Source organism: Aethalodelphis obliquidens, unplaced genomic scaffold (genome assembly GCF_003676395.1).
Source record: "Aethalodelphis obliquidens isolate GAN/ISIS:26980383/991018 unplaced genomic scaffold, ASM367639v1 scaffold19, whole genome shotgun sequence".
Lineage (NCBI taxonomy): Eukaryota > Metazoa > Chordata > Mammalia > Artiodactyla > Delphinidae > Aethalodelphis > Aethalodelphis obliquidens.
The window spans coordinates 3149611-3171005 of NW_020837963.1; the positions used below are offsets into that span (position 1 = coordinate 3149611).

At 44.7% G+C, this 21395-nt stretch overlaps 1 protein-coding gene across 3 annotated transcripts in view; it reads right to left on the reverse strand.

The window, feature by feature from the left end:
• The window catches only part of LOXHD1 (lipoxygenase homology PLAT domains 1), a 202399-nt gene that overhangs the window by 32693 nt on the left and 148311 nt on the right, over nt 1-21395 (reverse strand). For 2 of the 3 annotated variants that reach the window (XM_027118421.1, XM_027118422.1), the window contains 4 exons: nt 10337-10545; nt 9288-9473; nt 6382-6509; nt 27-144 (listed from right to left, as the gene is read on the reverse strand). In XM_027118421.1, coding sequence (XP_026974222.1) covers nt 27-144; nt 6382-6509; nt 9288-9473; nt 10337-10545 — 641 coding nt within the window. The remainder of the gene's footprint in view (nt 1-26; nt 145-6381; nt 6510-9287; nt 9474-10336; nt 10546-21395) is intronic. The other variant, XM_027118420.1, reaches the window with a different exon arrangement.

The window sequence follows — 21395 nt, forward strand, 5'->3', positions numbered from 1 at the left end:
GGAGGGTGAGGGTCCAGCCATGTTACCCTCTCCAGGAACCACTCGGGCCGGCTGCCCAGGCCATCAATTCGGATCCGCATCTTGGTGAACGGGGCGATGTCCAGAATCTCCATGATGAAGGTGTCATTCTGCTCTCGCTCAAATCTGGAGGTGGAGAGGAGGGGCATGAAGAAGGGAGGCTGGCCATGGTGAGAGGGCGAGGCCATGCCAGAGACCAGATTCAGGGTAAGGAGAGAAGAAGAGGCCTCTCAGCTCCCTGTGACTCCCCACTAGCCTGTCTCTTGCACCCCAGATGTGTTCCCAAAAGACTGAGTTAAGTGAGTTGCTGGTAGATACGGTCCTGATTCAAGAGGTACCAGTTCTGGGTCTTAATCTCATTCTGCTAACCACATGGAACAGTCCCAGCTCCTCTCTGGGACTTGGTTTCCTCATCTGTAGTCTAGGGAAAATGACACTGGCCCGGCAATCTCATAAAACTGTCATGAGGACCAAATGGATGTGAAATCAACTTAAAATGTGAAAAAAATTCCATACCTGCAAGATTTTAAATGAGACTCTATGAGTGACGGGCTGCCACGAATGGTGGGTCAAGTTGTGCACTGCACAACTCTAGGTAGTGTTGTTCACATTTTTCTGTACAGAATATGCATAACTGAAGGCAGTGGCCCTAGGTTGGGAAATACTAGTAATAACTGTAAAATGGCAGTTAACATTGCTTTTGTTGCTATTACTATTTTGCTACCGAATGACCACATCATCTCAGAGACACTCTATCTTTATTTCTTACTGCTCTTCCCACAGTGCTGCATGCAAAATGCGACCATCAGTGCTGATATTGCTCGACTGCTCACTGATTCCAGATGCTGCTGCTGCTAAGCCCCTGGGGGTAACGCAGGTATCACTGAAGATATGACACTGCATGGCAATTTTATGCTTCCTTGAACAAAACGTACTTTTAAAAACGGAGGCCACAGTCAGTGGGAACTGGGACTGCAAATGCTGCAAACTGAGAACTAACTACCCCTCGTCTTCAAGAGGCCTAATCCCTTTGATAACTTGCTTATGTACACTTTATGATTATTAGACGTAAAAACACTCTCCCAGAAGTCTGCCGTAAATCCCTCCTGCTCTAGTTTAAACTGTCTGTCCCTCTGGTCACGTGGGAACCGGAAGGTGGTGCTCACAAACTCCCCTGTCAAGCTCATCTCACGTAGTGGAGATTCTCTCAAATAATCTTTCAACTCATTGATTCCTTACTCTCGTCAGGTGTATAATTTTGCAGAATAAAGGAACTTTAGAAATCTGTGCTTTGTATTTTTTTTTTAATTTTCACCCTTTGAATTTAGCCAAATATCTCCCTTTTATGGAGATTTTATGGTGGGGCACATGTAAGGAAAAAGGGAGAGAGAAATAAGCTTTTCTTTTAGAAAACCAAAGACTGGGTTACAGTTGCCCCCTCACCCTCCATTAAAGGCTAAACCCCGATTACACCTGGATGGACCCCTCTCCTCAGGGTAAAAGGCCTGCATCTGAAAGGAAAGCCCCTCATTGGCCCTTCATTCCTCCACAGCTCACCAGCCACATTTTTCCTGCTGCTCCAAGCCCCTCAAGACATCCCAGTTGACACGAGAGAGAGCCACACACTGAGGGCCCCCCCTGGAGAAGTGGTCAGCCTCTGAGTCAGGTCCCCTTGCCTCTGGCTCAGAAGGATGGGGCTGCCGAAGTGGCCCTGGCTTTGTCCTGCTCATCCACCTGAAGGAGCTCGGCAGCTTTAGCTGCCCCTCACTCCCTTCCTGTTAGCCCTTCTTTCTGTTCTCCACCCCATCAAAGGCTGTCCTTGGGAAACGGCCTGGCGCCCACTCACTCACCAGTCTCTGTGACGGAGGACAGCCTAAGGCTAACCAAACCCGAAGCCTTAGGCTGGAAGGGCCAGTATTTGATGGAAAAGTTTTAGACATTGTTAAGAAGCTGGGGAAGATTTGTGGGTAGGGAGCCTGGGGAGGGGGTGGCTGGAAGATAGGGAAGAAGGTTATGGGGTTCAAAGCCAGCCTCCCTGGGGCAGCTGCTCAGGCACTTTGCCTCTGTGCATCTTAGAGGTAGGGCTGGGGCTCCTGGAGTTGGCTGGGATCAGAGGCTCACCTGTAGCTTCATGTTAGACCCAGCTCCTTCCAGTACCAGTGGCCATCTAGCCCATGCTGCATCCCACAGCAACTGGGGGCAGCTCTGTCCCTCTAAGGACAGCATTGGCCAACCCTTAATAAGTCGGTCCCAGCTCTGTCCCAAGAGGCAATTGTTTAATTGTCAACAGTTTGGCCAACCTCAGTGCCTCTACTGTCTCCCTTCCCCAGGCCCTTGCAGTAGCCACCAGACCTCTGTTCTCTAGGCCCGAAGTGCTCATCAGCACAATGTTAGAGAATAAGTTTGCGTTGTTTTAAGCCACTAGGTTTGCAGTAAATTTTTATCATAACCTCGGGAAACTAATACAGACCCAAGTGGCAAGAATGTGCACTTCGGGACTGTAGGGGGAGCAGATGAGAGACCCAGCACAGAGAGAACTCCAGGCACTGGTGAGTAGCAGCAGGACTGCCTCAGCGGTGGTGTAGGTGTCCACAGGTGCTGATGTGACTGAGGGGTAAAAGGCAGAGCCCACAGGCCCTGGCTCCTCTGAACCGGGCTCCTCAGGGACCAATAAGATCATTGAACTTGCTGCCCAGCAGGGAGCTGCATCAACCCGTCTGCCTCCATATCTCATGAGCATCCTTGCCCTGGTTTGAGAGTAGATCAAAGTTAAAGAAATCTCAAACAGATTCTAAATCTCTACCATCCTCAAATGCCATGATCAGGCCCAGCACATGTTCGAACCTTCCAGTGTCCTTTTAAAGGGCAGCCTCTGAGTTGAAGATGATGTGTCAAGAGGGGTCACCCAGCAGCGGGTGCTAGGACTTTCCAACTGCCTGATCTTTCAAAGGCACCGGTCCCTGGAACTCAGCCCGCTTGCCTCTTCTCTCAGACTACCACCATTCCCACTCAGCCCTGAGACCTCCCTCCAAGCCTGACCAACTCCAGGAGCCTCCCCACCAGCTCCCCTGCCCAGGAAGTCCCCAAAGACGGGCCCTTTCCATTCTCAGAGCTTTATCACTAACCAGGCAGTGTGAGATCTAAGTGAGAAAGATATGAAGGAAAGATTCAAAACTTACAAGCTATTACAAGCTAAGCCCAGGCCACCGTCACTAGTGGCTCCCAAATGCCTCCTGAAGTGGCAGTTGGAAAGCCATCTGGGCTCTGCCCTCCGTTTGCGTTCTCTTGAGCTGAGTCTCTTTTCATCTTCTTTGCACTAAGGGTTAGTGGAAGCCAGGGGGCCATCCAGAAGGGCAAAGCCAACAGAATTCTGAGAATCTGGTTTGCTTCCAGACCAAAGAATTTCCCAGTTCCTGGTGTCTCCACTGGGCCTAGGAATGATTCCTTACAGGCACTTACTTCCCTCTAGAGAAAAACCACATCTATTTGCCTAAAAATAGCCCCTACATCCATTAGAAACTAATTGCCTCAAGTTCCACTGTTAGACAGTCATTCCTTGGGTTTAAGCATTACCTTTTGAGGGCATCATTTTTTTGAATGCCACATGCATTCACGACCATCTCACTGTGAATTAATTTACCAGAACAGTTTCCCCCAAAGTGGCAAGATGACAAGTTGGGAACTTTAGCTGGGGAGTGGGGTTGAGGGAATTGCTATCAAATTTGGCCTCTGGGTATAGCATTTTACAACAGGGGCGCTGCAGCAGGCAAACCTACACAATGCTTTCTGTGTGACACATGCACGTTTCTGCCTCCATCCTGGTCACACGCCATTTCTTGGGAAAGGCTCCCTTGCACAACACTAAACTGTGTGCACGACACAAGCCCAGTGGGTCTTACAATCCAAGTCCCTGAGTCAAGATGCTGACCCCTATAATGAGGATTCCAAGACACAGGCCGAACTTCGGGCCACTTGCAAATGCAATGAAGCAAAATATGTCTTGGGTAAGAGCCCTGAGCTTGCCCTCCAGAATAATTAAGAAATGATGGCTCTCTTCAAAGAATAAATCTTAATTTGGAAAACCAAAATTCTTTAACAAGGTGCCTCGAAGCATTTGCAATATGGTATAATTTTCAAGCAACATTTTTGGAATTTAGATACTACCAGAAAGGAGGTATCTATCTTTCCCACCAGCAACTGTGTCTGTGTGTGTCTATAAAATAAGGTGGAACATAGGCGTCGGATAATTAATCCGAGAAATTCCAGGAATCTGGGGGCGGGGTGGAGACTAGGGTCAAAGTATAGCGGTAAATATTGTGAGAGATTGAAGATACAAACAGACACTGGCTAGACCAGAGATGATAACAGAACTCTGACCCACCACCTCTGCAGCAGCAGTCATCCCAGGCAGCCAGACTGCAGCCTCACCAGCAGTGGGCCCATGATGGTCAGGATGCGGGGAGTGACTGCCAGCTTCCCTGATTTGCCCCCTCTCCCAACTCAAGACAATCAGAGAAACCCAGATACGTTCCCCAATTCAATCACATAAGATGCCTGATTCTAGGTAGCTCCCCTTCAGCTTCGCCATGCCCCCAGTAATGCTACACTCTGAAGCTTTGCCAGAGTCCTGACAGCCTTAGCCTCTGCCAAACAAAGAGATGGTGGCTCACACCCTTGCTATAGCCAGCTCTAAAGAAATAGCCTCTGTTCTCACTCGGCCTTCGTTTATTCCCACAATTTCAGGAGTTCGAACCTCAGCTCGCCTGCTTACTACCTGAGTGACTTTGAGGAGTTACTTCACCTTTCTGTGTCTCAGGCACCTTATTGGTTGTGAGTTAATATATCTTTAAAAAGCACTTACAAGGGTGCCTGGCAGGGAGCAGGTGCTCGTTGAATGTTAGCCATTGTTACAATCATCATCAGGGGAGAATTGGTCACGGGAGAATTCCAGAAGGAAACAGGAGTTGCATAATGAGAGTGTAGAAGTGCTAAGAGAAGACAGGCAAAAACTGTTCTCATCAGACCCCCAGGCACGAGCTGCGTAAGATGAGCAGAGTTCCCGCTCTCGTGAACGGCTCTGTCCGTGGGAAGAAACCTGTGCCTGGCTCCCAAGAGCTTCAGCATCGTCCTCACCATCCTCACCACCGCCACCATCCAGAAGTACTTACTGAGGCCTGCAGGCAAGGCCAGAGTCAGGAGCTGTGAGGACTCAGAAAGGAGGCTTCTCTGGATGCTGCCCTCCAGCCTGGGGAGGCAGCAGTGTGGTCTCAGGGGTGAGTGGCTGTGGATGGGTTTTAGAAATCCTAGGCTTGGGCTCTGAGTCTCTCCCCTCTGATGCTTAAGATATCAGGGGTCAGGGATGGTTTGGGGGATGATGGCTGAACATAGAAAACCAAACAAAACCCAGGACCAAGCTGAGGATTTGCCGGAAGGCGCAGACAGGAATCACTACAAGAGGTTCACCTTTATTGCCATTACTAATAACTATCTTAAGAGGCAGTAGAACCTAATGCTTAAGACTGGGGCCACCTGGGTGCAGTGCCCAGTGCCATAGCTTACTGGCTCTGGGACCTTGAGCAACATGACTTGACCCTGCTGTGCCTCAGTTTTCTTATCTATAGAATGGGGATGATAATAATGGTCCTCATAGAGTTGTAGGGAAGACTAGGTGTATCAATACATTCAAAGGGCTTAGAAAAATGTCCAGCACAAAATAAGCCCACATCAGTGTCCATGTTGTTGCTGTGGTTCCCTCAGGTGTTAAGCATTGTGAGTTTGAGCATCTTCTCTTTCTGGTTGTACAGTTTCTCCAATGTCTGACAGTGTCTGACATAGGTGTTCAACTGTTTTTTAATATTTTAAAAATTATTTTAGTCTTTTTGTAATCATTTTGAACTTGCAGGCAAGTTGCAAAATAGAACAGGGTTTCTGTGTTCCCTTCACCCAGCTTCCCCTGATGTGAACAGGCTACATTACTACCATACAAAGAATGAAAGCAGGAGATACACAATGACACAACGCTATCAACTAACACAGACCTTACAGTAAACATCTTTGAGTGACAGAAGGAAAGAAGGAAAGGCAGAAGGTAGGAAGGAAGGAGTGCTATGGGTTGAGGTGATCAAGGTAGGCTTCCTGGAGGAGGTGGATTTGAGCTAGCCCTTGAAACAGAAGGGTCTTGAGACAGAGAGAGTGGATGAAGAGCTTTCCAGGAGGGAGAAATCACACAGAGGCATGGAGGCCCCAGGGGATGAGAGGAGAGTGAGGGAAGCAGTCTATTTAAAGGCAGGATGGGGCTGGATGGTGGAGGATTGGGTGTGTGGAGGGGCAAAGGGGCAAGGGGCACAGGCCACCTCCAGATACCTGGCCTTCTTTTTGTCCAGCTGCACCTCCTCTGTGCTGCCGTTGGTGCCGTAGAGGGTCATAAAGATGTTGGAGTCGGTGCCACCACCAACCACGTCGCCCGTCCACACCGTCATTTCATAGAGCACCTGCCACGAGAGGGATGTGGGTCCTGGGCATTGGGCTCAACCGTTAACCCCACGGATTTGCCTCCTTCTCACTGGGGCAAGACAACACGCCCTCCAAGCTCCATGGCTCTGAAAAGAGATCTCCCCCTAATCAACTGTAAATGTCTGGAGAGCAAGAGCTAGGCCTTGTTACTGTCTGTGTCCCTGGCTGTGTCCAGTTCAGTGCTGGAGAGGAGTTCAGTTTCTGATAGAGAACGTGTGCAGTAGGAATATGACCAAGAGCCCCAGCGTTAACCGATTTCTTTGTCAGTAGAATCCCAACCTAAGTCTGTTCATCCCAGCAGCGTGTGTTGGGCAGACAGTGGCTTTTGGAGCCATGCAGGGCGCCATTTGAGTCCCAGATCCGTCCCGTGCTAGCTGATGACCTGGGCAGAGGCCCCACCTTCTCCAGCCTCTGCTTCCTCCTCCATAAAATAGGGATAAGCACTTTGTAGAGTTGCGAGAGCTACAGACACGTCGCCTTGGGGATGGTTGTGGGGGACCCCCTCCTTCCTGCTGCAGCCAGCACACACCCTGCACATCGGTGAGTGGGAAGCGTGCCCAGTCTGATGGTTCAGGGACTTCTGCCTCCATTCACTTGTGAAGTGGGACAGCCGCCTATTGTACGTGGTTTTCACTTTAGACTGGAATTTTGCCCTTTTGCCTGAGGTTTGCTCCAAAGAGGACGGATTCCCTTTGTCTCTGCTGGAGGCGGAGGGAGCAGCCTACTCCTCCGAGGATGGTGCCCTCACCGAGGCCCCTGCCTTGGCTCCTCCAAGAGGCAGCCTCGTGTCAAGAGGGGCCATCTTCACTCCTGACCTGGAAGGTTCTCTGGTCCTGGCTTCTTACTCCACGCCTCTCACCAGGTGCCCAAGGACTAGCAATTAAGTCTCGAAGGTTCCGGAGAGGCTTGCACACGTGGCCAAGGATGTGCCAGGCTGAGCATCTCCTCTGCATATACCTGTACCCGGCCCTTCCCTTCCCCAGTGGCTGCTGTCACTCGTGCAGGCGCTAGGTCCCCATCACCCAGGTGCTTTCGGACTCATAACCCAAGTTATTCATGGCAGTGATGTTGTGTCTTTTCAAGCAGCATCTAGAATCTTCACCACCCTACTGCAAGGTTCGAAGTAGTATTTCAGGCCTGGCCAGGAGGACATGTTTGCCAAGGGGGTCATTGAAGAGCACCTTGCTTTACCAGGAAAATCCTCTTAGACCACCTAACAAGGGCATTTGTGATGGGCACGGAGCTATCAGAAATGAAAGCAGAAGCCCGACACTATTTTGCTCTAATCCAGCAGACATAGAAACAGAATGATCAAAGTGAGTGCTTTGTGGCCCCATGGAGACTGTCCCTTTAAGGCTGATCTCTCCAGACTCCTGTGTTCTCTGTGTCCATCTTTCTCTCCTTTATGCAGACACATCTCTTTTTTATGTCATAGGTATGTTTCCAGAAAGAGACACAGAAACAGAGCTTTTGTAATTCCAGTCTGATATCAGATGTCCTGGGGAGGTGGCCATTCCAAAGAGCCCTACAGTTCTTTGTTAAGTGACAAACGTGTGTTCTTTTGTAACATGAATAACTGGGGTGTGGGTCTGGATTTCCACAGACTAAAGAGCTCAGAGGGAGATGCAGCTGTACCGAGCGGGGTGTGCGTATGCGCTGGGAGTGACACACACACACACACACACACACCCACGTGCCTGCTGGGAATTGGGTCAGGACAGAGGTCCGTGGATGAATTGTGTGCTCTCCTGCACTGACCGTCTGGCCACAGATGGAGATGGCTGAGCAAGGGAGGGGGTATCGATGCCGTAGAAAGTTCTGCTCTCTGGCTGTCAAGCAGGGGATGGGCAGGCATCCACACTCCTGCCTGGCAAGAGTTTTAGAGCCCATAACTCAGCCCTTCGTTCTGTTTCCATATACTATATAGGCAGGGCATGCTCAGGCCCAGAGCGATTTCTCCTTACCTTTGTGTGACGGCTTCTGACCTAAATCTAGTAGTGCATTGGTTTGGATTCAGGAATAGAGATGAGGGCTGGGACCTTCCATTTACCCCACAGCTTTTCAGAGAGAAAGGGAACCTGCAGGGTCATGTGACACAGAGGCCTCTGCGCCACCAGCTGGCCACGTTTCCTTGGGGCCCAGTACCCAGGCATCCTGCTTCCTGCCTGACACCGACCTGGGACTTTATACAACTTGTCCCAGGTCCTTTGGCTAGTTAGAGGTGGAGATGGGACAGGAGCTTAGAGCACCTGCCTTCCAGCTTTTTCCCCTTAAGGGGGTCTTATGCAGACAGCACTCACTACACTATGAGACCCAGAGGCTCACAGTCTCCCAAATGCCATCTGTCCTCATGACTGGCCTACTGGTGTTGTTGCGGCATCCTTTGGAGAATAATGACTCTGCATGTCTGTGTAGAGCAGGCAAAGCTTTTCTGGACTGTTCATGGTGTCATTAGTTCTCATCAAGATCTTACATGGAACAGGATGGAAAGCATTATTTCCATGTGCTGTATGAGAAAACCAAGGCCTGGAGAGGCCAGATGACTTGTGCAACGTTACAGAGCTGCAGACAAGAAGAGACTTGATTCTCTTGGCTCCTAGCAAAGTGGGTCTGGCTGCTATATAGGGCTGCAGCCCCTGCCAGTGCCCCAGGGATGAGTCTACTGCTTCTCTCACTTCCATTTCCCCTGCTGCTCACCCACCTCAGCCTGCACTGCCCTTAGCCACACAATGCACACACACAGGTGCCCTCTATACCTTCACCCCGATGTTCACCACCGTGGCATCCAGGAGGTCAAAGACACGGGAGGTGACTCCATCTCCTCGGTCCTTGGCGAGCCAGCAATTGCAGCGCAGCGTGTACTTGGTGCCCTGGGTGGGCACAGCCAAGCATAGCTCCTCCACCAGCCAGCAGCTCTCGGGGGAGGCCCCGTCGTGGCCCAGCTAGGAGGGGACACACAGGGGCCATGAGGACAGGGCACAACTGGGAAAGAAGCCCTCCCTGCTCAGGGTCCACTTCCCCACTCTTCTGCCTCCTCCCTCAGCATTGCCTTCCAACGTGCTTCACACTCACCGACCAGAGTCCCTCCCGTGAAGGTGGAGAGATTTTGCAGATGTAATTAAAGTCTCTAGTCAGGTGACTTTGAATTAATCGAAAGATTATTCTAGGTGGGCCTGACCTCATTAGGCGAGCCCTTTAAAAGAGGGTCTAGACGTCAGAGATGGAAGAAGTCAGAGAGATTTGAAGCAGAAGAGATCTTCTCTGAATGGCTTTGAAGAAACAAACTGCCTTATTTTGGAGAGGGTCACGTGGCAGGGAATGCAGGCAGCCTCTGGCCTTGGTCCTACAACTACAAGGAAACAGATTCCTCCAATGGCCATTGAGCTTGGGACAGGACCCCAAGTCTCAGATGAGACCCCAGCCGTGGCAGCAACTTGATTTCAGCCCAGTGAGACCTTGAGAAGAGGATCCAGCTAACTCACCCCTGGACTTCCGACTCAGGACACTGTGAGATAATACATTTGTGTGGCCTTAAGTTATTAAGTTTGTAGTAATTTGTTACACAGCGATAAAAAACTAATACACAGGCATCCCCATTGGGTGGCTGGAAAACGGACCTGGAGGGGCAGGTGATACAACCAAGGTCACCCAGCTAGTTGATGGCAGGGGCCAGGAGCGCTTCCTCCGCTGCCTGTTTTGAGTGGGGTTCAGGTCGGGCCCACTCACCCTCCCACCTGTGTACTGGTCAGTTCCTTCCTTCCTTCCCTAGGGGTGGTCACCATCCCGAGGCCCTAGGGCCCAGCACCTCTATTTTCTTGATAACGCCCACATCCAAGCCTGCAACATAGAACTCCTCCACCGAGCCGCAGCTGAAGCCCTTCTTCCCTCGGGGATAGTCCAGCCAGATGCGGTTACTGCGCTCGTCATCCTCTCCGATCAGGAAGATGAAGGCCCGGCTGTCGGTGGCTGCATCCTTCTGCTTCCCCGTGGTGACTGACACATAGTAGGGAATAACTGCAAGAGATCATGGGAGCCCAGCCTCATCACGGGCCACGTGGACCAGGGTAGGCTCGGACACTTGGAAATGACCTCTGGAGGCACTGGTCTCAGCTCCCTGCCTCTGAGACAAAGTACAACAGAGCTTTTCAGACTGGCAAGTATCTACCCTCCAAGGACTGAGGGAGCTAGTAACTCCCAAGAGAAGATCAAAGAGAGCATCGTTGCCACATCTAAAAGCCCTGTTGACCAATTATCTTAGTTGCACCTAGCACTCCCATGTGAAGTGGGGTGAGAACGATAATGGCTAGCCAAGTACAGGGGTTAGATGCCCGAAAAGCTTATCATAGATAAGAAAAGCTTATCACAGCAAAAATGAGGTTGGCAAAAGCAAGGTCTCACGGAAAGTAGGAATTTAGGGAAGATAATACAATAGCATTTATATATGTAACCTGGTAAATGAAAGTTCTAGAAGGAACTCATTTCCAAAACAATCCAGATCAAACAGCATAAAAACTTGCTCAGGTAGTATGGCATAGAGTTCTAGTTGCCCAGCCAGTTTCCATTCTCCTTGCAGCTAGGGGTGGTCATGATATATAAGATGTCGGGAAATTTCTTTTAAAGGGTCTGACTCAACTGGGAGGAGCATCTTTTTGCCCCTCACCCTTCCATTCATTCTGCTTGGAATGTGGATGTGATGTCTGGAGCTCCAGCTCCAAGTCATCTTGGAACCATGGGCAACCTTTAGGATGGAAGCCACTTGTAAGATTGCCAGAGTGGTCAGGTTGAAAGAGCCTAGGTCCCTGAATTCACTGGGGCTGCTATATCATTCTCAACTGCTTCTCTTTGAATTTTTATGTGTAAGAAAAGAAAAATTCCTTGTTCATTTAAGCCATTATCTTTAGGTCTCTTGTTACTTGCAGTTACTAACTGAAACAGGTTGGAAAACCTTCTCCTGGCTCATCTTCCTCAACAGCTAGGGAGACACTGCCCTGGGGTAGTAGATGTTAGGTTGTGCAATCTGTAGCCCTTTGAAAAATTTCCAGACTAGACCTTCCTGGCTGGAATTACCTGCATTGTTTTCTGCCCATGGCTGCATTTCATCTTTACAAGGAGAGCCCCACTGGCCTTTCCACAGTTGATCATCGTGCTTAATTAAGGAGAAGCACTTTCTTGTGGGTCCTGTCTAAGAAGGTAGAGTATAAAAAGATTGGCTCTCTGCCCAATCCTATCCCACAGACCCTCCATGTGGTCTTCTGGAGAAAAATATAGTGGTTAACATGCTCTTATATCTAAGAGAACTGAACAGAAAAGCAGTGGATTTAAATGTCCAACAGAAAAATATACAACTGCCTTATCTCAAAAATCTGGTTGGAAAAAATGAACTTCTCAGGGGATTACAATATTGTTTTAAGAAGCAGGAAAAAACTGAAGCTAAAAGAGTGACTTGTCCAAGGCCACACGTTTTCTTGTCAGAGCCAGAAATGGAACTTAAATCTCCAAAAAACCAGCTCAGGACTTCTTCTTCCCACCGCCCCCCCACCCCGCCACTGCTCATGCCTAAAATTTGCATGGCTGAGTCCTAAACAACATACAAGGAATTCTCATTGCTGCTCTTGATTTCTGTCTCATGAGAATTGTCCTAGGCTCTCTGGGCTGAAACTATTTCTTGGCAGTCTGGGTGATGGCAGAGTTTAGGATGATACCCTCCTGGTGGTAGATCAGCAGATTAAGGATATCATCATCCTAACTTCTCTTAGCCTTTGTTTCCCCATCTGTAAAGGAGGCTAATTGCTGGCCTCTGTAAACAGAATTAATAAACAAAAACGTCAATCAACTAGAGTCTGGAGACCAGAAGGGGGAGCTCTCACTCCCTATGATCATGGCAGTGTCCAACAGGAACAAGAAAGACCACTTCTTTCCTGGCAACAACTCAGTCAATGAAAAGTCCTGGACTCTTTGTTTACTACAACTCTCCCAACTGCCTTTTCCAAGAGTTCTTCTCCCTTGCTCTGTGGGGACTTGCAGGTAGTTTGCCAGACTCCGAATTGCAATTCTCTGCTGATCCCAAAAAACCCATTTTGCTAGAGAAATAACTGGCAGTCTATTTGTTTTAGGTCAACATTTTGGTGGCCCGTACAGGGATCCAGAGAAGAGCCCCGACAGGTCTGGGGCTGGTGAGCAAACAGGTGAGATACTCACGATTGAGCCCATTGTGCCCACTGCTTTTCTTGTCAACCCTGGAGTTTGAAGGTATGTCTTTCTCCTGGATCTGAGCTCATACTCTCTTTGCATTTGAAGCTTTCCAGGCTTTATCTGGGATCTATTTTAAGGTTTTGTCCTTTCTGGTTAAGGCCTTGTTCTGTATACGAGCGCTCATTTGCCACCTTGGTCAGATTTTGAGATCAGACTCTTTCAACTGAAACTGCTTAGGTTTCAGCCTGTTCCCTTTGGAACGGGGGCTGTTTCATTGCAACTGTGCTGTTTCAACCTTTGACCCATTCCTTTGGAGTAGGGGTTGTTCTATGATAAGTGGGCTGAGAAGCCTTTGGCTTGGCTCCTCTAGGACCAACCTGTTCCCTTAGAACTTGCTAGTGTTAGGCCTGCAGTTCCTTTGCAAGCTGTTTGAGATATTTGAACTGTTTAAGCTATTGAACTGAGTTGTTTAAAATGTAAGATGGTTGAGTTTTTTAATCTTTTTAAAAATTATTCTTTTACTCTATAGAAAAACCTCTGAGAAATAGGATCCCAGTTATCTAAATATTTTGAGGGCACCCCTACAGGGAATCTGGTCAATTTTATGTGTAAAAACCTCAGCTCTTCCTCATACACATTTCTAACTAAGTGAATCTACCTGACCAAAGGCAATTTAGAATATCAATGGCCAAATGGAACTTCTGAAATCCCCAAACTGAATTTTTTTAAAACCAAATTGGAATACAATAGTGCTAAAATTTCTAGAACTGAATGGAATGTGTATTTAGATCGGTACTTTGAGGCTTCCAAACATTATCATAAGCCTAAAATTGCCTCTCTGCAAGTGAGCCTTTTGTAAGTAGCAGTATAGATGGGTCTTGTTGTTTTTAATCCAGTCAGCCACCCTATGTCTTTTGATTGGTGCATTTAATCCATTGACATTTAAAATGATTATCGATAGCTATGTCATTTTGTTACTTGTTTCCTGTTTTTTTTGTAGTTCTTTGTTCTTTTCTTCTTCTTTTTAGTGTCTTCCCTTTCGGTTTGATGATTTGCTTGTGTTCCTTTCTCTCTAGTTTTTTGTGTATCTATTGTAGGTTTTCGATTTGTGGTTATCTTGGGGTTTGTATATGTTGACCCATAACTATATCTACTTTGTTTTAAACTGGTAGTTTTTTAAGTTCAAATACTGCCTAAAAGATCTACATTTTTTTTTACTCCCCTCCCCCATGTTTTGTGTTTTTGATGTCATATTTTATATCTTCATGTCTATCTTTTATCTATTATAGTTATAGAATTTATTTGCCTTTACTAGTGGGATTTTTCCTTTCCTAGAAGTTCTTACTTCTTGTTGCAGCTTTGTTTTTTTTAAACATCATTATTGGACTATAATTGCTCTACAATGGTGTGCTAGTTTCTACTTTATAACAAAGTGAATCAGCTATACATACACATATATCCCCATACCTCCTCCCTCTTGGGTCTCCTTCCCATGTCTCCCTCCTACCCTCCCTATCCCACCCCTCTAGGTGGTCACAAAGCACCGAGCTGATCTCCCTGTGCTATGCTGCTGCTTCCCACTAGCTATCTGTTTTACATTTGGTAGTGTATATATGTCCATGCCACTCTCTCACTTCGTCCCAGCTTACCCTTCCCCCTCCTCATGTCCTCAGGTCCATTCTCTACGTCTGCGTCTTTATTCCTGTCCGGCCCATAGGTTCTTTAGAACCTTTTTTTTTTAGATTCCATAAATATGTGTTAGCAGACAGTATTTGTTTTTCTCTTTCTGACTTACTTCACTGTGTATGACAGACTCTGGGTCCATCCACCTCACTACAAAAAACTCAATTTCATTTCTTTTTTTGGCTGAGTAATATTCCATTGTACACATGTGCCACATCTTCTTTGCCCATTCATCTGTCAATGAACACTTAGGTTGCTTCCATGTCCTGGCTTTTGTAAATAGAGCTGCTATGAGCATTGTGGTACATGACTTGTTTTGAATTATGATTTTCTCAGGGTATGTGCCCAATAGTGGGATTGCTGGGTCATATGGTAATTCTATTTTTAGTTTTCTAAGGAACCTCCATACTGTTCTCCATAGTGGCTGTATCAATTTACATTCCCACCAACAATGCAAGAGGGTTCCCTTTTCTCCACACCCCCTTCAGCATTTGTTTTTTGTAGATTTTCTGATGATGCCTATTCTAACTGTGAGGTGATACCTCATTGTAGTTTTTCTGATGTAGATTTTCTGATGATGCCCATTCTAACTGTGAGGTGATACCTCATTGTAGTTTTGATTTGCATTTCTCTAATAATTAGTGACGTTGAGCATCTTTTCATGTGCCTCTTGGCCATCTGTATGTCTTCTTTGGAGAAATGTCTATTTAGGTCTTCTGCCCATTTTTGGATTGGGTTGTTTGTTTCTTTAATATTGAGCTGCATGAGCTGTTTGTATATTTTGGAGATTAATCCTTTGTCTGCTGATTCATGTGCAAATATTTTCTCACACTCTGAGGGCTGTCTTTTCGTCTTGTTTATGGTTTCCTTAACAAGGAAAAAAGCTTTGAACTTTCATTAGGTCCCATTTGTTTATTTTTGTTTTTATTTCCATTACTCTAGGAGGTGGATCAAAAAATATCTTGCTGTGATTTATGTCAAAGAGTGTTCTTTCTATGTTTTCCTCTAAGAGTTTTATAGTCCCCGGCCTTACATTTAGGTCTCAAATCCATTTTGAGTTTATTTTTGTGTATGGTGTTAGGAAGTGTTCTAATTTCATTCTTTTATATGTAGCTTTCCAGTTTTCCTAGCGCCACTTATTGAAGAGACTGTCTTTTCTCCATTGTATATCCTTGCCTCCTTTGTCATAGATTAGTTGACCATAGGTGTGTGGGTTTATCTCTGGGCTTTCTATCTTGTTCCATTGATCTATGTTTCTGTTTTTGTGCCAGTACCATATTGTCTTGATTACTGTAGCTTTATAGTATAGCCTGAAGTCAGGGAGTCTGATTCCTCCAGCTCCATTTTTTTCCCTCAAGACTGCTTTGGCTATTCAGGGTCTTTTGTATCTCCATACAAATTTTAAGATGATTTGTTCCAGATCCGTAAAAAATGCCATTGGTAATTTGATAGGGATTGCATTGAATCTGTAGATTGCTTTGTGTAGTATAGTCATTTTCACAATATTGATTCTCCCATTCCACGAACATGGTATATCTCTCCATCTGTTGGTATTATCTTTAATTTCTTTCATCAGTGTCTTATAGTTTTCTGCATACAGGTTTTTGTTTCCCTAGGTAGGTTTATTCCTAGGTATTTCATTCTTTTTGTTGCAATGGTAAATGGGAGTGTTTCCATAATTTCTCTTTCAGATTTTTCATCATTAGTGTATAGGAATGCAAGAGATTTCTGTGCATTAATTTTCTACCCTGCAACTTTACCAAATTCATTGATTAGCTCTAGTAGTTTTCTGGTGGCATTTTTAGGATTCTCTGTGTATAGTATTATGTCAGCTGAAAACAGTGACAGTTTCACTTCTTCTTTCCCAATTTGTATTCCTTTTATTTCTTTTTCTTCTCTGAGTGCTGTGGCTAGGACTTCCAAAACTATGTTGAATAGTAGTGGTGAGAGTGGACATCCTTGTCTTCCTCCTGATCTTAGAGGAAATGCTTTCAGTTTTTCACCATTGAGAATAATGTTTTCTGTGGGGTTGTCGTATATGGCCTTTATTATGTTGAGGTAGGTTCCCTCTATGCACACTTTCTGGAGAGTTTTTATCATAAATGGGTGTTGAATTTTGTCAAAAGCTTTTTCTGCATCTATTGAGATGATCATATGGTTTTTATTCTTCAGTTTGTTAATATGGTGTATCATGTTGATTGATTTGTGTATATTGAAGAATCCTTGCATCCCTGGGATAAATCCCACTTGGTCATGGTGTATGATCCTTTTAATGTGTTGTTGGATTCTGTTTGCTAGTATTTTGTTGAGGATTTTTGCATCTATATTCATCAGTGATATTGGTCTGTAATTTTCTTTTTTTGTTATATCTTTGTCTAGTTTTGGTATCAGGCTGATGGTGGTCTGATAGAATGAGTTTGGGAGTGTTCCTTCCTCTGAAATTTTTTGGAAGAGTTTGAGAAGGATGGGTTTTAGCTCTTGTCTAAATGTTTGATAGAATTCACCTGTGAAGCCATCTGGTCCTGGACTTCTGTTTGTTGGAAGATTTTTAATCACAGTTTCAATTTCATTATTGTTATTTGTCTGTTCATATTTTCTGTTTCTTCCTGGTTCAGTCTTGGAAGGTTATACCATTCTAAGAATTTGTCCATTTCTTCCAGGTTGTCCGTTTTATTGGCATAGAGTTGCTTGTGGTAGTCTCTTAGGATGCTTTGTATTTCTGCGGTTTCTGTTGTAACTTCTCCTTTTTCATTTCTAATTTTATTGATTTGAGTCCTCTCCCTCTTTTTCTTGATGAGTCTGGCTAATGGTTTATCAATTTTGTTTATCTTCTCAAAGAACCAGCTTTTAGTTTTATTGATCTTTGCTACTGTTTTCTTTGTTTCTATTTCATTTATTTCTGCTCTGATCTTTTTTTTTTGCAGTACACAGGCCTCTCACTGTTGTGGCCTCTCCCATTGTGGAGCACAGGCTCCGGATGTGCAGGCTCAGCAGCCATGGCTCACGGGCCTAGATGCTCCATGGCATGTGGGATCTTCCCGGACCAGGACACGAACCCGTGTCCCCTGCATCGGCAGGCGGACTCTCAACCACTGCGCCACCAGGGAAGCCCCCCTCTGCTCTGATCTTTATGATTTCTTTCCTTCTGCTAACTTTGGGTTTTGTTTGTTCTTCTTTCTCTAGTTCCTTTAGGTGTAACGTTAGATTGTTTATGAGACTTTTCTTGTTTCTTGGGTAGGCTAGTAGAGCTATAAACTTCCCTCTTAGAACTGCTTTTGCTGCATCCCATAGGTTTTGGATCATCATGTTTTCATTGTCATTTGTCTCTAGGTATTTTTTGATTTCCTCTTTGATTTCTTCAGTGATCTCTTGGTTATTTAGTAACGTATTGTTTAGCCTCCATGTGTTTGTGTTTTTTACGTTTTTTTCCCTGTAATTGATTTCTAATCTCATAGCATTGTGGTCGGGAAAGATGCTTGATATGATTTCAATTTTCTTAAATTTACTGAGGCTTGTTTTGTGACCCAAGGTGTGATTTATCCTGGAGAATGTTCCATGTGCACTTGAGAAGAAAGTGTAATCTGCTGTTTTTGGATGGAATGTCCTATAAATATCAGTTAAATCTATCTGGTCTATTGTGTCATTTAAACTTGTGTCTCCTTATTAATTTTCTGTTTGGATGATCTGTCCATTGGTGTAAGTGAGGTGTTAATGTCTCCCACTATTATTGTGTTACTGCTGATTTCCTCTTTTAGAGATGTTAGCAGTTGCTTTATGTATTGAGGTGCTCCTATGTTGGGTGCATGTATATTTATAATTGTTATATCTTCTTCTTGGATTGATCCCTTGATCATTACGTAGTGTCCTTCCTTGTCTGTTGTAACATTCTTTATTTTAATGTCTACTTTATCTGATATGAGTATAGCTACTCCAGCTTTCTTTTGATTTCCATATGCATGGAATATCTTTTTCCATCCCCTCACTTTCAGTCTGTATGTGTCCCTGGGTCTGAAGTGGGTCTCTTGTAGACAACCTATATGTGGGTCTTGTTTTTGTATCCATTCAGCAAGCCTGTTTCTTTTGGTTGGAGCATTTAATCCATTCACATTTAAGGTAATTATCAATATGTATGTTCCTATTACCATTTTCTTAATTGTTTTGGGTTTGTTTTTGTAAGTCCTTTTCTTCTCTTGTGTTCCCCACTTAGAGTAGTTCCTTTAGCATTTTCTGTAGAGCTGGTTTGGTGGTGCTGAATTCTCTTAGCTTTTGCTTTTCTGTAAAGCTTTTGATTTCTCCATTGAATCTGAATGAGATACTTGCTGGGTAGAGTCATCTTGGTTGTAGGTTCTTCCCTTTCATCACTTTAAATATATCATGCCACTCCCTTCTGCCTTGTAGAGTTTCTGCTGAGAAATCAGCTGTTAACCTTATGGGAGTTCCCTTGTATGTTATTTGTCATTTTTCCCTTGCTGCTTTCAATAATTTTTCTTTGTATTTAATTTTTGCCAACTTGATTACTATGTGTCTCGGCATGTTTCTCCTTGGGTTTATCCTGTATGGGACTCTATGTGTTTCCTGGACTTGGGTGGCTATTTCCTTTCCCATGTAGGGAAGTTTTCGTCTATAATCTCTTCAAATATTTTCTCAGGTCCTATCTCTCGCTCTTCTCCTTCTGGGACCCCTATAATGCGAATATTGTTCTGTTTAATATTGTCCCAGAGGTCCCTTAGTCTGTCTTCATTTCTTTTTGCTCTTTTTTCATTATTCTGTTCTGCAGCTGTGAATTCCACCATTCTGTCTTCCAGGTCACTTATCCTTTCTTCTGCCTCAGTTATTCTGCTATTGATTCCTTCTAGTGTATTTTTCATTTCAATTATTGTATTGTTCATCTCTGTTTGTTTATTCTTTAATTCTTCTAGTTCCTTGTTAAACATTTCTTGCATCTTCTCGATCTTTGCCTCTATCCTTTTTCTGAGGTCCTGGATCATCTTCACTATCATTATTCTGAATTCTTTTTCTGGAAGATTGTCTATCTCCATTTCATTTAGTTGTTTTGCTGAGGTTTTATCTTGTTCCTTCATCTGGTACATAGCCCTCTGCCTTTTCATCTTGTCTATCTTTCTGTGAATGTGGTTTTTGTTCCACAGGCTGCAGGATTGTAGTTCTTCTTGCTTCTGCTCTCAATTTTCTTAAATTTACCAAGGCTTGATTTGTGACCCAAGATATGATCTATCCTAGAGAATGTTTCATAAGCACTTGAGAAGAAAAGGTATTCTGTTGTTTTTAGATGGAATGTCCTATAAATATCAATTAAGTCCATCTTGTTTAATGTGTCATTTAAACGTTGTGTTTCCTTATTTATTTTCATTTTTGATGCTTTTTCCATTGGTGAAAGTGGGGTGTTAAAGTCCTCTACTATGATTGTGTTACTGTCAATTTCCCCTTTTATGGCTGTTAGCATTTGCCTTATGTACTGAGGTGCTCCTATGTCGGGTGCATAAATATTTACAATTGTTATGTGCTCTTCTTGATTGATCCCTTGATCAATATGTAGTGTCCTTCTTTGTCTCTTATAATAGTCTTTAAAGTCTATTTTGTCTGATATGAGAATTGCTTCTCCAGCTTTCTTTTGATTTCTGTTTGAATAGAATATCTTTTTCCATCCCCTCACTTTCAGTCTGTATGTGTCCCTAGATCTGAAGTGGGTCTCTTGGAGACAGCATATATACAGGTCTTGTTTGGTACCTTGTTTATACAGCCAGTCTATGTCTTTTGGTTGGACCATTTACATTTTTTTAAACATCTTTACTGGAGTATAATTGCTTTACAATGGTGTGTTAGTTTCTTCTGTATAACAAAGTGAATCAGTTATACATATACATATATCCCCATATCTCTTCCCTCTTGTGTCTCCCTCCTGCCCACCCTGCCTATCCCACCCCTCTAGGTGGTCACAAGCACTGAGCTGATCTCCCTGTGCTATGCAGCTTCTTCCCACTAGCTATCTATTTTACATTTGGTAGTGCATATATGTCCATGCCACTCTCTCACTTTGTCCCAGCTTACCCTTCCCCCTCCGCATGACCTCAAGTCCATTCTCTAGTAGGTCTGCATCTTTATTCCTGTCTTGCCCCTAGGTTCTTCATGATCATTTTTTCTTTTTTCTTTTGTTTTTAGATTCCATATATATGTGTTAGCATACAGTATTTGTTTTTCTCTTTCTGACTTACTTCACTGTGTATGACAGACTCTGGGTCCATCCACCTCACTACAAAAAACTCAATTTCATTTCTTTTTTTGGCTGAGTAATATTCCATTGTATATATGTGCCACATCTTCTTTATCCATTCATCTGTCAATGGACACTTAAGGAAGTGGACTTTGGGAGCAATGATATATATTTTTTTCCCCTTTTTCTCTTTTTGTGAATGTGTATGTGTATGCTTCTGTGTCTAATTTTGTCTGTATAGCTTTGCTTTTACCATTTGTCCTAGGGTTCTGTCTGTCCGTTTTTAAAATTTTTTTCCTAGTATAGTTTTTAGCGCTTCTTATCATTGGTGGATTTTTTTTTGGTTTGTTTGCTCTCTTCTTTCTTTCTTTTTTATTACTTTAATATTTTTTTAAATTATTTTATTTTATCTTTTTCATTCTTTCTTTTTATTCTGAGCTGTGTGGATGACAGGCTCTTGGTGCTCCACCCAGGCATGAGGGCTGTGCCTCTGAGGTGGGAGAACCAAGTTCAGGACATTGGTCCACCAGAGGCCTCCCAGCTCCACGATTGATAACTACCTTAAATGTAAATGGAGGGCAGGTCCACGTCTGGTGGTATGTTTTGGGGTGTCTGTGACCTTATGATTTTAGGCAGCCTCTCTGCTAATGGGTGGGGTGTGTTCATGTCTTGCTAGTTGTTTGGTATAGGGTGTCTAGCACTGTAGCTTGCTGGTCGTTGAGTGGAGCTGGGCGTTAGCGTTGAGATGGAGATCTCTGGG